The sequence below is a fragment of the Salvelinus fontinalis genome, chromosome 6 (genome assembly GCF_029448725.1).
Source record: "Salvelinus fontinalis isolate EN_2023a chromosome 6, ASM2944872v1, whole genome shotgun sequence".
NCBI lineage: Eukaryota > Metazoa > Chordata > Actinopteri > Salmoniformes > Salmonidae > Salvelinus > Salvelinus fontinalis.
In genome coordinates this window covers 21,139,870-21,154,638 of record NC_074670.1, presented here as the reverse complement: position 1 = coordinate 21,154,638, position 14,769 = coordinate 21,139,870, and the positions used below count along the sequence as shown (strand labels likewise).

The 14,769-nt window shown below is 43.8% G+C and overlaps 1 protein-coding gene across 2 annotated transcripts in view; it reads right to left on the bottom strand.

The window, feature by feature from the left end:
• The window catches only part of LOC129857329 (activating signal cointegrator 1 complex subunit 3), a 155,619-nt gene that overhangs the window by 129,149 nt on the left and 11,701 nt on the right, over positions 1-14,769 (bottom strand). For both annotated transcript variants that reach the window (XM_055925461.1, XM_055925460.1), the window contains exon 6: positions 12,415-12,532. In XM_055925461.1, the coding sequence (XP_055781436.1) occupies positions 12,415-12,532 (118 nt within the window). The remainder of the gene's footprint in view (positions 1-12,414; positions 12,533-14,769) is intronic.

The window sequence follows — 14,769 nt, the reverse complement described above, 5'->3', positions numbered from 1 at the left end:
AATTGTTCAAAATAAAAAGACTATTCCTGGTTGACCAAGATTATTTTTATTTGGGGACAGCCATAGTAGAAATGCAGGAAATTAGCTTTAGATAACCCCCCCAAACAAGTCTCAGGGAGGAACACCCAGACCCCCGCTAGGTTACCCCTGCATGCACAGAAAAAGAAACACAAACAAAGTCACACACACAGACAGACAACTGGAGGCTATTCATGTCAGGTTTTAACTGACAGCTGGTTCTGGCTGGAACCACCAGTACCGCCCCGCTTGCGGCAACTTCAGGGATTACTACTAAACTGGACACACGGTTGGACACATACACACACAAACACAGCTGTAGGGTTCACATGGCTACTAGACTGGGTAGGTCAACCACAGACGTCTTCCCGCCCAGCTAAAGACGCTTGGCTCCGGTTGCCAGATGTCTTATCGCCGATCTTGACCCGCTAATTAGACTCTTTCTCATTACTACTGATGCTTTGTTAGTTATGCGCAGAGAGGCAGGTTTAATAGGCAGCTCTACGACAGGGCATGCCTCCAATCACCCCCTAACCCAGGGGTGGGCAATTCCAGACCTCGAGGGCCTGACTGGTGTCATGCCACCAGCTAACACACCTGACTCCAATAATCACCTAATCATGATCTTCAGTTTAGAATGCAATTTGATTAATCAGCTGTGTTTGCTAGGGATGGAGAAAAAGTGTGACACCAATCAAGCCCAGAGGAATGGAGTTGCCAACCCCTGCCCTAACCCGTCCTTCTTTACTGTCTGCTGGGAAAGATAACGTCACACACGGGGCTTACTTTAAGCTAGGGCTGATATGGAGACTGGGGTCAGTGACGATTCAAGTGTCCTGAAACAACACTCCTGGCTGGTGAACCAACAAGCTGTGGATGGCAGAGGTCTGCCTGGGAAACCTCTGCTCCATGGGAGAGCAGCATGGCTTCTGCCTGGCAGGAGGAGTCCAGTCCCAGACACTGCTGTGCAGAGGAGGCTGGTAGGAGGAGCTATAGGAGAATGGACTCATAATGGCTGGAATGGAATAAATGGAACTAAGTCAAGTGACTTCCATGTTTTATACCGTTCCATTAAATCAATTTCAGCCATTAGAATGAGCCTGTCCTTCAAAAGCTCCTCCCACCAGCCTCCTCTGCTGGTGTGTATTCAGGTAGGTCAAACATTCCCAAAGCTAGAGGTAGAAACGTTAATGAACATAGCTAACATCCTTCCATAATGTACTTGAAATAATCCTATCTGTTCTACACAATAGTGTGTTCTGTAATGTTGAACCCTCCTGGACAGCAGCATATCAGTGTGTTGTACATCATGCTCTCCTGTGTATCACCACCTGCCCAGTCTACTGTCCTTCACCCATCTGAGCCCTTATTCTCAGTCAGTCCACTGTCCTACACCCATCTGAGCCCTTATTCTGTTAGTCCACTGTCCTACACCCATCTGAGCCCTTATTCTGTTAGTCCACTGTCCTTCACCCATCTGAGCCCTTATTCTGCCAGTCCACTGTCCTACACCCATCTGAGCCCTTATTCTGTCAGTCCACTGTCCTACACCCATCTGAGCCCTTATTCTGTTAGTCCACTGTCCTACACCCATCTGAGCCCTTATTCTGTTAGTCCACTGTCCTTCACCCATCTGAGCCCTTATTCTGTTAGTCCACTGTCCTACACCCATCTGAGCCCTTATTCTGTCAGTCCACTGTCCTACACCCATCTGAGCCCTTATTCTGTTAGTCCACTGTCCTATACCCATCTGAGCCCTTATTCTGTTAGTCCACTGTCCTTCACCCATCTGAGCCCTTATTCTGTTAGTCTACTGTCCTACACCCATCTGAGCCCTTATTCTGTTAGTCTACTGTCCTACACCCATCTGAGCCCTTATTCTGTCAGTCTACTGTCCTACACCCATCTGAGCCCTTATTCTGTTAGTCCACTGTCCTTCACCCATCTGAGCGCTTATTCTGTTAGTCTACTGTCCTATACCCATCTGAGCCCTTATTCTGTTAGTCCACTGTCCTATACCCATCTGAGCCCTTATTCTGTTAGTCCACTGTCCTTCACCCATCTGAGCCCTTATTCTGTTAGTCTACTGTCCTACACCCATCTGAGCCCTTATTCTGTTAGTCCACTGTCCTATACCCATCTGAGCCCTTATTCTGTTAGTCCACTGTCCTATACCCATCTGAGCCCTTATTCTGTTAGTCCACTGTCCTACACCCATCTGAGCCCTTATTCTGTTAGTCCACTGTCCTATACCCATCTGAGCCCTTATTCTGTTAGTCCACTGTCCTTCACCCATCTGAGCCCTTATTCTGTTAGTCTACTGTCCTACACCCATCTGAGCCCTTATTCTGTTAGTCCACTGTCCTATACCCATCTGAGCCCTTATTCTGTTAGTCCACTGTCCTTCACCCATCTGAGCCCTTATTCTGTTAGTCTACTGTCCTATACCCATCTGAGCGCTTATTCTGTTAGTCCACTGTCCTATACCCATCTGAGCCCTTATTCTGTTAGTCCACTGTCCTTCACCCATCTGAGCCCTTATTCTGTTAGTCTACTGTCCTACACCCATCTGAGCCCTTATTCTGTTAGTCTACTGTCCTACACCCATCTGAGCCCTTATTCTGTCAGTCTACTGTCCTACACCCATCTGAGCCCTTATTCTGTTAGTCTACTGTCCTACACCCATCTGAGCCCTTATTCTGTTAGTCCACTGTCCTTCACCCATCTGAGCGCTTATTCTGTCAGTCTACTGTCCTTCACCCATCTAAGCCCTTATTCTGTCAGTCCACTGTCCTTCACCCATCTAAGCCCTTATTCTGTCAGTCCACTGTCCTACACCCTTCTGAGCCCTTATTCTGTCAGTCTACTGTCCTTCACCCATCTGAGCCCTTATTCTGTTAGTCCACTGTCCTATACCCATCTGAGCCCTTATTCTGTTAGTCCACTGTCCTACACCCATCTGAGCCCTTATTCTCAGTCAGTCCACTGTCCTACACCCATCTGAGCCCTTATTCTGTTAGTCTACTGTCCTACACCCATCTGAGCCCTTATTCTGTTAGTCTACTGTCCTACACCCATCTGAGCCCTTATTCTGTTAGTCTACTGTCCTACACCCATCTGAGCCCTTATTCTGTCAGTCTACTGTCCTACACCCATCTGAGCCCTTATTCTGTTAGTCTACTGTCCTACACCCATCTGAGCCCTTATTCTGTTAGTCTACTGTCCTACACCCATCTGAGCCCTTATTCTGTTAGTCAACTGTCCTACACCCATCTGAGCCCTTATTCTGTTAGTCTACTGTCCTACACCCATCTGAGCCCTTATTCTGTTAGTCCACTGTCCTACACCCATCTGAGCCCTTATCTGTCAGTCCACTATCCTACACCCATCTGAGCCCTTATTCTGTCAGTCCACTGTCCTACACCCATCTGAACCCTTACTCTCAGTCCACTGTCCTACACCCATCTGAGCCCTTACTCTCAGTCAGTCCACTGTCCTACATCAATCTATAGTACATCCAGCTATCTCTAACAGGATTGGTTAGAGTGTGAAATTATCCAATCCCATAGGTGCGTGCAGCCTCCCGGTGGCCACATATGCATTTCTGTTTGTCCCATCTTTCTGTCCTCCCAGAATGAGCAGAGACTGGTCAGTGGTGCTGACACAGTGACACTACTATCACTCCCCCTCCCGGTTTCAGGAAACAGGCCCATTCCTAATCCCTAATGAAATGCAGTCAACTGACCCACTGGGAGCTGGGGTTAACATGCCTGAATCAGATGGAACAGGGAGGAAATGAGGACTGGACCACTGCACTGTGTACTCAAGTCCCAAACTTAGACAAGCTATTTGGAGAATAAAAATGGTGAGAGTAGAAAAACAAGAATGGATATTAATTTATCAATCAATCAATAAACCTTACGTATTTTTGTAGCCATGTTTACAGCAACATTTGTCAAAGTCCTTTACAGTAACACAGCATGAGGAACCACAATATGGTTTAATCAGTGAAGTAAATATGTGAAATCCCAACAAGATTGTATAAGTCTTAACAAATTAACCATCCAGTCTGAGCTAGTGTGTGAAGTAGGCCTTGTCTGTCAAGTAGGAGGACCATATTTTATCATCCTCCCCTCCCTGTAACACTAGAATGAGAGTAAAAATCATTTAGATGAAAAACTAACTCCCTGTCAGTGCCGGTCCATCCTCCCTCTCTCTCACTTTCTCCCAGCCCATCAAGACTCAAAAAGGCTCTTTTGAATTTTTCATCCAGCCCTCTGACGCCCTCTCCACCTTCACGTCCATTTCCATCTCAAAGGCAGCAGCTCTTCTCCTTTCTTCACCCCTACATTTGGGACACGGTCACGTCTGTACCCCCCCAGCCCCCCTCTCTTAGCCCCCGCTGACACTGTGGTTGTACATCTACACCCCTCCTTTCTCTCCCTCTTCCCTTTCATGTGGCTCGCTCACCCGCTCACTCTCTTGATCTGTGAGCTCTGTGCTGCTGCGTTCCACATCTATTGGGTTTGCTAGATATGATTGGGGAATTTGCTGCATTCAAATTGAGCTTTTTCCCTCTTGTGGTTACCACTTTCTAAACAAATGTAAACAGATACTGAGCAATTAGCAAAAACATGCTCTAGTATGTCGATAGAGCAGGGGAGTAAACCAACGAGGGAGTAAACCAACGAGGGAGTAAACCAACGAGGGAGTAAACCAACGAGGGAGTAAACCAACGAGGGAGTAAACCAACGAGGGAGTAAACCAACGAGGGAGTAAACCAACGAGGGAGTAAACCAACGAGGGAGTAAACCAACGAGGGAGTAAACCAACGAGGGAGTAAACCAACGAGGGAGTAAACCAACGAGGGAGTAAACCAACGAGGGAGTAAACCAACGAGGGAGTAAACCAACGAGGGAGTAAACCAACGAGGGAGTAAACCAACGAGGGAGTAAACCAACGAGGGAGTAAACCAACGAGGGAGTAAACCAACGAGGGAGTAAACCAACGAGGGAGTAAACCAACGAGGGAGTAAACCAACGAGGGAGTAAACCAACGAGGGAGTAAACCAACGAGGGAGTAAACCAACGAGGGAGTAAACCAACGAGGGAGTAAACCAACGAGGGAGTAAACCAACGAGGGAGTAAACCAACGAGCTCACTCTGGAATAGGATGCATGAAGTGGTGTGTGTGCGCACGTGCATGGTAAGGGTCTGTGTGCGTGTGTGTGCGCCTACTGCATGCATGAATGTGTGTCTGTGTGCCTACCACGTGAGTGTTTGTCTGAATGAGAAAGCGGAAATCTTGCAAAGCCACGTCTTGGCTCATTTTAATATGTAGGACAGGTTCCACAGACAGTTCCATAGTACTGAGAGGGCTGGCTGATGGTGCAGTGTGTGATTAGCTGCCTGACCCTTTGTCTACAGAGATACCAACTAGTTTGTGACCATGTTAGCAATGATTAAGTTCACCCTGAACAGCTCAAATTCCATCCCTCAGTTTTTTATTTTACTCAGAGACAACGTGTGTGTGCTTCATTACTCAAACATGATTTAAAGGCCATAAACTCAAGGAGAGCTTAGAGAAGAGATGAAGAGTCTATTCTTTGTCATAATAATTCTATATACAGAACACTATCCATATCTATGAACCTTCCTGGGAAGCAAATCACAGAAGATAAGCGTCTCACCATCTCCTGCCTTCATCAGTAATACCAGCTAGCTGAATCACTTGAGTTGGAGTATGCTGCACAGATTTCAATTCTCATTTAGAGATCTGTAAGAACAGCCATCAGGCAGAGTACATGCATTTACCAACATGCCGATTAAGGAGTTTGCAATTTGAAAGCTAATCAGCAGTTGACAGACCCTCCCACCAAATCCCACTTCTTTGATGGAATGCAGAAAGTGGGAAATTTAAATCAGCCTCTTTTAGCCCCTCCTGACCTCTCCCCTCTGTCTTCAAGGCAACGCTAATCTCAAAAGCCGTCTGGCAGGCAGGTGAACTTTGACAAGCGGAAAGAGAAGAAGAAGCCTATCACCACTTCCTCTCCATGCGTGTAATGTGGATTGTGGATGGATAGATGGATGGATGGGAGGGAAGAAAGGAAAGAAAAAAACAACCCAGAAAACATCCTGCGTCTCTCTTCTCTGTGGTCAATACATGACAAAGAGAGCAAGAGGCAAGTAAGCTAAAGTAGGCCAATCAGCCCTTACACGCTCTAAAGGTTTACCACCAACCAGTGCCCCAACAGTGTAAAAAGAAAGTTAATATATCAAAGTGATTCAATATTAAAAATGAACTTTTAGTTCACCACACTCAGCTCATTTTTCCAGGGGCTGGAAGTGACATAGGGAAGTGAAGACTTTAGGATGCAGTACGGTCCAGAGATAAAGTATCATGGAACAGAAGTGAGCTTGATGTGAAAAACACATAGCCCTTCCCCTAGCCCCCTAACACCAGTTCCAAAATGGTAACCTAAAGAAAACAGATCCTGGTAGGTGGATACAGCCTAAAGAAAACAGATCCTGGTAGGTGGATACAGCCTAAAGAAAACAGATCCTGGTAGGTGGATACAGCCTAAAGAAAACAGATCCTGGTAGGTGGATACAGCCTAAAGAAAACAGATCCTGGTAGGTGGATACAGCCTAAAGAAAACAGATCCTGGTAGGTGGATACAGCCTAAAGAAAACAGATCCTGGTAGGTGGATACAGCCTAAAGAAAACAGATCCTGGTAGGTGGATACAGCCTAAAGAAAACAGATCCTGGTAGGTGGATACAGCCTAAAGAAAACAGATCCTCGTAGGTGGATATAGCCTGATATGGTGGAACCTGTTGTTTCTGCCGCACTGCTTTGCTTTATCTTGGCCAGGTCGCAGTTGTAAATGAGCACTTGTTCTCAACTGGCCAACCTGATTAAATAAAGGTGAAAGAAATAAAAGAAAGAAATAAAAACTTCCCCTGAGCCAAATGAAGCACTAGATTGTGTCAAAGCTGGTTGAAATGATATCATCACAACCGGATTACGTCATCATTAACGACGACATTTAAACCAGTTTTGTACCACTGTGCACAGGCTAGTGATTATCTAGGCTACCTATTCAGTACCATCAGGTCAGACGATTGTGGTGTGTCTACCTGCCCAGTATACCTTAGCTTCATTCCCTGGTCAAAACGACCTGGCACTTGATACCACACCTAGGCTCAGGTACCATGGAACCAACCACAGCTAATTAATGATTTATACTGCTTAATTACACACAGATTGATTAAATACACATACTAATGAATTGCACAAAAACTGATAACGATTTACTCGAGTTACTAAGTCCAACCCTTTAAACCCGTGAGAATTGGCCTATAAGGATAGGGCTAAGTTGAAATGTTTCTTACAGAAGAAATATGAAAAGCATATGCATAACCATGGTAGCAACTGAAAGGGAACAGTTTGGAGATTATGAAAAAATAATAGACCAAAGGTGAGGACAGTCAACCTGTTAACCTGAAAAAAGGCATCATTTGAAAGCTTGTTCTATTGCCAACATGACTAGCCAAGTTCTAAAATACTATCTTACAGTTAGGCTTTCACAATGCAATTCAGGGAAAACAATCAGAATTTTGGTGCACATAAAAATAAGTCATTAAAGTGCATTCAAGTGGGTGTGCCCCAACAAATTTTCACAATAGACAAAGATACTCATTTTGTTCAGAGCAACCAAGGGTATGATGCCATGTCATCTTATAACTACATCCAACATAGTGATCATAAACGTTTACATGAGTTGTATAATATGGAAATGTGAAGTGGCTTGTATGACATCCGTAATAAAGAGCTGCTCTGCTTTGTTGACACCACACTCCACAAAGCAAGTCCTGCAGGCTCTAGTTTTACCTTATCTTGATTACTGTCCAGTCATATGGTCAAGTGCTGCAAAGAAAGACACAGTGAAGCTGCAGCTGGCCCAGAACAGAGCAGCACGTCTTGCTCTTCATTGTAATTGGAGGGCTAATATTAATACTATGGATGCCAGTCTCTCTTGGCTAAGAGTTGAAGAAAGACTGACTGTGTCACTTCTTGTTTTTATAAGAAACAATGTGTTGGAAAGCCCAAATTGTTAGCATAGTCAACTTACACACAGCACTGACACACACACTTACCCCACAAGACATGCCACCAGGTGTCGTTTCACAGTCCCCAGGTCCAGAACAAATTCAAAGAAACGTAAAGTATTTTACAGAGCCATGAGTGCACGGAACTCCCATCTTATATAGCTCAAGTGAACAGCAAACATGGTTTCAAAACACAAATAAAGCAACACCTCACAGCACAACGCCTCTTCCCCATGTGACCGAATTATTGTGCGTATATACTGACATGTGTGACTGATAGATGCACACACACTACATGTTAGTCTTTTGTCTGTAATGTATTTGTTATGTGTAGGACCCCAGTAAGACTAACCCTAAACATCAAAGCTGTATTTATTATAATTATCAGTGTCTCATCTTTCAAAATACAAAGAGTCATCCTAATGTACAGCATATCTCTCACTCAGACAACAAAAGTGCAAAAGTTGCCCAATTACTGGAAGGGATGGGGGCAACTTCTTGTAGCGCGATTAACCAAAATGGTGTTTCTTTTTTCTTTTTAAACAACTAAATAGACAGATGTAAAAAATATATTTTTAGAAATGGTCCATTTGGTTTGGGTTTTTGCTGTGAGCTAGCTCAATGTGCAGTTTTTCTAGAGATAAATCTGACCAAACCCTATCTGCGAAGTAGTAGGGAGCCAATATTCAACATAGTTTACAGCAGAAAACTTGGTAATTAACTACAATGACCATAATCCATTGCACGTTTACATGTCCGGTCTGTGTTCTCTTTTACACGTGCTAAATGCACGATGCATCTACCTGAAAACACATTATCTAAGTGACATCGTTTCAGCGGCCATTAAAGTATGCCTTAATAATTACTTTGAAGAACCACTAAAATAGTGATTGTCAGACAGCATAGGCAGCAGCTCTATAGAGATGAGATGACTTGGAATGAAACAATAAAGTCATTGAATAAAACAAATGTAATATACACAACAACTGAAATGTTTCATTAAACTAAAGTAATGTGAATAAATGATGCTTAATAAGCACTAAATGGGCAGTCACCACCATCATGGGACTTCTGTGTTACAGCTTTCAACCCACATAACGCATTTATTATTTCATTTTTAGAATCGAAACCGAAAACCGTGATTATTTGTAAATAATGTGAAGCAGAGAGAAAGAGCTCTGACGTCATGTATAGCATGTTACTGTACAGCCACTGCATTCCAATTTTGGCATTTATCAGTGCCCAAATCTGCCATTTTCAACCCGTGTACGGGTACGAGTGTAAAGGGCTACAGGTGCAATACAGACTGTTTTTTGGCTCAATATCAAATCATTTCTGGGTAACAAGTACCTTACTGTGATTGTTTTCAATGAAAATGGTGGGGGGGGGGGCAAAAATAGCTTCTTAGCAAAGAGCAATTTCTCATGCTAGAATTTTGCTAGGACTGTCTGGGAGTTGTCTGAGTGGAGGGGGAAATTGAAAACAAGCTATTATTGGCAGAGAGCTTTGGAACTCTTATTAGTCTATTAACGCATTTACAATTTCACAGTATTCTCTCTCTCTCTCACACACAGGACAATCTAATTTTTGACTGAACTGGGCCTTTAAATTAGGTGGTTAATTTACAGTATCACAACCACCGCTGTAAATGTAGGATGTGGGAAATGAATGACTCAAATAGAAAACATAAATCCCTTAGGCTATACAAATATATAGAAATGTTCGGAAAATTAAACTCCAGCTTTATTTATATATTTTTTCAATTTCTTTGATGCCTGCCTACGATTTGGAACCAACGACAACCCCAGCAATGACAAATTGTCCATCCTTATCTTCCCACACACATCTTCAGCTACTCACAGCTTTGTTCACATTGTAAGGGTTAAAATATATATATATATATATATATATATATATATATATATTAGCCTCCAAGCGAAGAAAACATCTCCAAAAAGAGGAGAGAGAAAGCAGGAGAGACGAGGAGTGATACTGCTAGCTCAGCATGGGGTTCAGTGTATGAAAAATAACAAACAGTCAGGCACTGGGCTCACTGTGCTACACAGGGAACAGCTTCAGTGACATCCAGTAGAATCAGTTCCATGCTGTGGGGAAATACAGAATGAAATCACTGACTGAATTCAGATACAGGCCGTGGGGGAGGTAACTTCAATATAAAACAATCAGTGTACTGTAGGCAAAGCCTGGGAAACAATGAACTACAGGGGCAACAGCCTTAATATGAGCCAGTCAGCTCAGCTCCAAGCTACAGGGGGAGCGCAATAGAGAAGGATGTATAATGTAGAGAGGATACTTCACTGAACTACATAGGCTACTGTATATAGAGGAAGGAGCAGATCAGCATAGCTAAGTTACAGCAGGACACATATCCTAGTACAGGGGAGAACGCTTCAGCACCAACCAAGTCAGTGTATTCTCTGGTACTTTCCTGTTCCCAGATCTGTTTGTGCTGGACACTGATCATAGGAGTTGGCAAGACAGTAGAAACAGATCTAGGACCAGGCTAAGGGATAATGCCACCCCTCAGTATAATAACAAGTCAACACATGTTGTCCCCCACGAATGATATGGCGCACCTCGTGTCAATTATTCCAACATATGTTGTGTGGAAAGACATTTCATTTGCAAGTACCAAAATGATATATGTAATTATGGGAAACTTGTTTCTCATGCGAAGATGTTTACATGTCCAAAACTTCATGACTGTAGCTCAAACCGGGCAAGAGCTATGCTTGTTCAAATGTTGGTTTGGTGGGGGACAAAATGTCTAATTAGCAAAAAAACTAACGGGCAGAGCTTATGGAAACGTGTTGCTCATGAGGGGATGCATATAACACCTCATTCCATGACAGTAGCTCAGTTTATTACTACAGTACCCCCCTTGGGCCAATCACTGTAATTGTGTTTCTGCCAGGTCTCTATGGCAAGATCGCCAAAGATCCCTAAAGTTTCCAGTGCTGTCTGAGATATTGCATGTGATGAACGTACTAAAGAACGGACACAGAGCTACAGTCCCCTTCCAGATTTCATCGTGGGGACAGTAATACTATACAATACCAGGTATTTGTCTATAGAGTGAAATCCTACTTTGCTACATTTTCTCTGATTTGTGAGAAGTAGTGGAAGGCAAGAGGGGCAAAAAGAGAGGTACTGGTCTAGTGCTGGAGATGACTATCTTGGACTTGAAAGGATCATGGTGCATTACCTCTCCCAACCCCCTACCCTCCGCCCCCAACCCCCCCAACCTCCTCCCAAAAACCTAGAGAAATAATGAAGGACTGAGCTAAGCTTAATATGCTATCTTTAGGTAATAGCTTTTCAGTGTATTGAGCCGTTTGACAATCATGCAGAAAATGAGAGCAATACCCAGCTCCAAAACAGACCTGAGGGGTAGGTGATGGGAACAAAGAAATGAGAGAACGATGAGGGAGGGAGGGAGGGAGAGAGGGAGGGAGGGAGGGAGGGAGGGAGGGAGGGAGGGAGGGAGGGAGGGAGGGAGGGAGGGAAGGTGGAAAGGTGGAAAGTTTAACCTTTGGGTAGAGAGGATGGTGAATAGCCTTTTCACAGTTATGTGAAATGTACATAAACATAACACATTTTCCATCTTGAATAGCGGTAGGGAAGTATTTGTAATTATATTCCTTAGTAGGCTACAGCTTTACCAACCTTCACCCATGACAGAGAGACAGGGACACTGTGCATTTCATACTGTACCTCTCTGTACTAGAGTCCTGGACCATCAAAGATTTACCGAGTCTAATATTGATTTGTACATCAAACCCTCAGCTAGATCTTTAAGGGTTGTTGGAGCTGGACTGTGCTGTTTGTGTTGTAGGGATTAACATCCAAACATGGACCAGGTGTTAAAGGTCATAACCCCGCTGAGAAATGCATAGCCAAGAGTCGACCTTAGTGACCCTATCATACATCACCCTCTCCTTCCCTTGAGAACACCCTGACAATGATGAAGGTTGGGGGTAAATAAGTATAAAACATTTAAATAAAAAAGGCCTAATATTAAAAGCGGTCCTCCAAATGAGGGGTAGTGACAGGCAAAAAAAAGTATTTATTTCATCATTAAAAAAAATTCAATGATGAATGTCAAGATTTGTCTAGGTAGGTAGACATTGAATTTCAAACCAATTATCTACAGTTTAATTCATCAACGATGCTCTAACCCACTGCTCTCTGAGCGTGTGGTGGATCTCTGGTTTCTATGGAGATGACCTGGATGCCTCTGGTCCAGGGGGTGGGGTCTGACTCACCTGGTGGGTAGTTGATCCTGTCTGCAGGGATGGAGAGGAGAGAGTCCACGATGGAAGACCTTCTCTGGAGGAGAACAGAGATCATCTCAAATCCCTCTGGGCCCAGCAGCTCAAACAGCTGGAGGAGAGAGAGAGAAGAGATTCAAAGAGCGAGAGAAAGGAGCAGAGAGAGAAAGAGGGGGAGATGAAGAGAGATATGAGAGAGAGAGAGTGGGAGACATGGTGTGCTTAAGCCAAAAACACTAAAGCAGTAAACAAACACATAATATGGTACAACCTCCATCCTCCCCTCCAAACACATGCTGCAGTGCCAAGAATGAGCACCTGGTAATTACATTCCCAAAGTAAGTCTGGGCCTGAAACAGAATAATGCTGTGCCGCTTAGCCCCCCAAACACAGCCACCTGGCACTTAGCTGGCTAGGGACAGCAAAACAACAGTAAACCTGACTGGGAGGGAAGCGATCACTGAGCTAGGAGCTGGCTAGCACAGGAGAGAAACATACAGTATTAACCATAGGTGGTAGAAATGCTGTGTGCAACAGACACAATGAGTATGTTTACATGCACACTAATACACAGTGTACAAAACATAAGGAATAAAAAAATGTCTTTACATTTTTTATACGTAATCTTTATTTAACTAGGCAAGTCAGTTAAGAACAAATTCTTATTTACAATGTTATTTACAATGACAGCCTGAATTCAAACCAGGGACTGTAGTGATGCCTTTTGCACTGAGATGCAGTGCCTTAGACCGCTGCACCAGTCGGGAACACCTGCTCTTTTCATTATATAGACTGACCAGCTGAAAGCTATGATCCCTTATTGATGTCACATGTTAAATCCACTTCAATCAGTGTAGATGAAGGGGAGGAGACAGGATAAATATTGTTAAGCCTTGAGACATGGATTATGTATGTGTGTGATTCAGAGGGTGAACGGGCAAGACAAAAGGTTTAAGTGCCTTTGAACGGGGTATGATAGTAGATGCCAGGCGCACCAGTTTGAGTATGTCAAGAACTGCAATGCTGCTGGGTTTTTCATGCTCAACCGTTTCCTGTGTGTAGTAAGTATGGTCCACCACCCAAAGGACATCCAGCCAACTTGACACAACTGTGGGAAGCATTGGAGTCAACATGGGCCAGCATCCTCGTGGAACGCTTTCAACACCTTGTTGTGTCCATGCCCTGACGAACTGAGGCTGTTCTGGGGGCAAAAGGGGATGTAACTCAATATTAGGAAGGTGTTCCTAATATTTTGTGAACTCAGTGTAATATTAAACTGATTATGGCAGTATGCAGATTATGCAAGTCATGTAAACACTTTACTCTGCTTATCTTAAATCAGCGTAAAGTCTAAATCAAAGTAAGCATACGCCGAATAAAACACCTAGTTTTCTAAGCAATCTGGAATTATTAGGACATGTAAACAGTTTCATCCGTGTTCCAGCGGTGTAATTGATCTGCACATTTGCCAGCACAAGCCTCCCTCTTATGCACGAGTGAAGTGAGTTTGGAAAAACTGAAAAAGTATGCATCTTAAAGTTATGTGAAAATTAATTCTATGTCCAAACTCAATTTTGCTTCACAAAAATAACATGATCGTTGTGGTAGAATGTTTATTTTGATTTCCGATTTTCTGCATTTATTTAAGTCCCATCAGGAAGCCTGATTTCAGGTGTGTCCATGTAAACATGATTATTAGGGAAATCGTATGTGCATGTAACCGTACTCAATGAGACAACATCAAAATCCACATAGTACCTGATCTTAAAAGATATGAGCAGTCTTGAATATATTCAGAATGTTTTATCCTGCATTGTTTTTGTTTTTTTATAATAAAATATAATACAAAACTGATCCTTCAATTCATGCTTTTAGGTCTGCAGATGGATAAATGGATGGATGGTTGGATGGAAAGAGAGACTTTGCTCTTTTGCTTTTCCACATCCTCTCTGGGGACTTGGTTCGCCACAGCGGTAGGGGAGCCAAACAACAGACGCACTTTGATGATGTCAGGTGACAGGTTAGCCGCCCTCCTTTGTGAAGGGCAGTCTTTGTTTCTCTGTGTGCTGGGTCTTGGTTTTATTCTGTCTCCAAAGTCCTTTCCCTCTCAGTGACTGGAGGGTCATTCCATGTCATTTCAGAAAGCAATGACACCCATTTGAACAAAATAATGTTGCAGGGTCTCCATCGCGCTCTAGTGACTCGTGGCGGGCAGGGTGCATGCACACTGACTGCCGTCGTCAGCTGTACGGTGTTTCCGCCGACACATTGGTGTGGCTGGCTTCTGGGTTAAGCGAGCAGTGTGTCAAGAAGCAGTTCGACTTGGCAGGGTCGTGTTTCGGAGGAGGA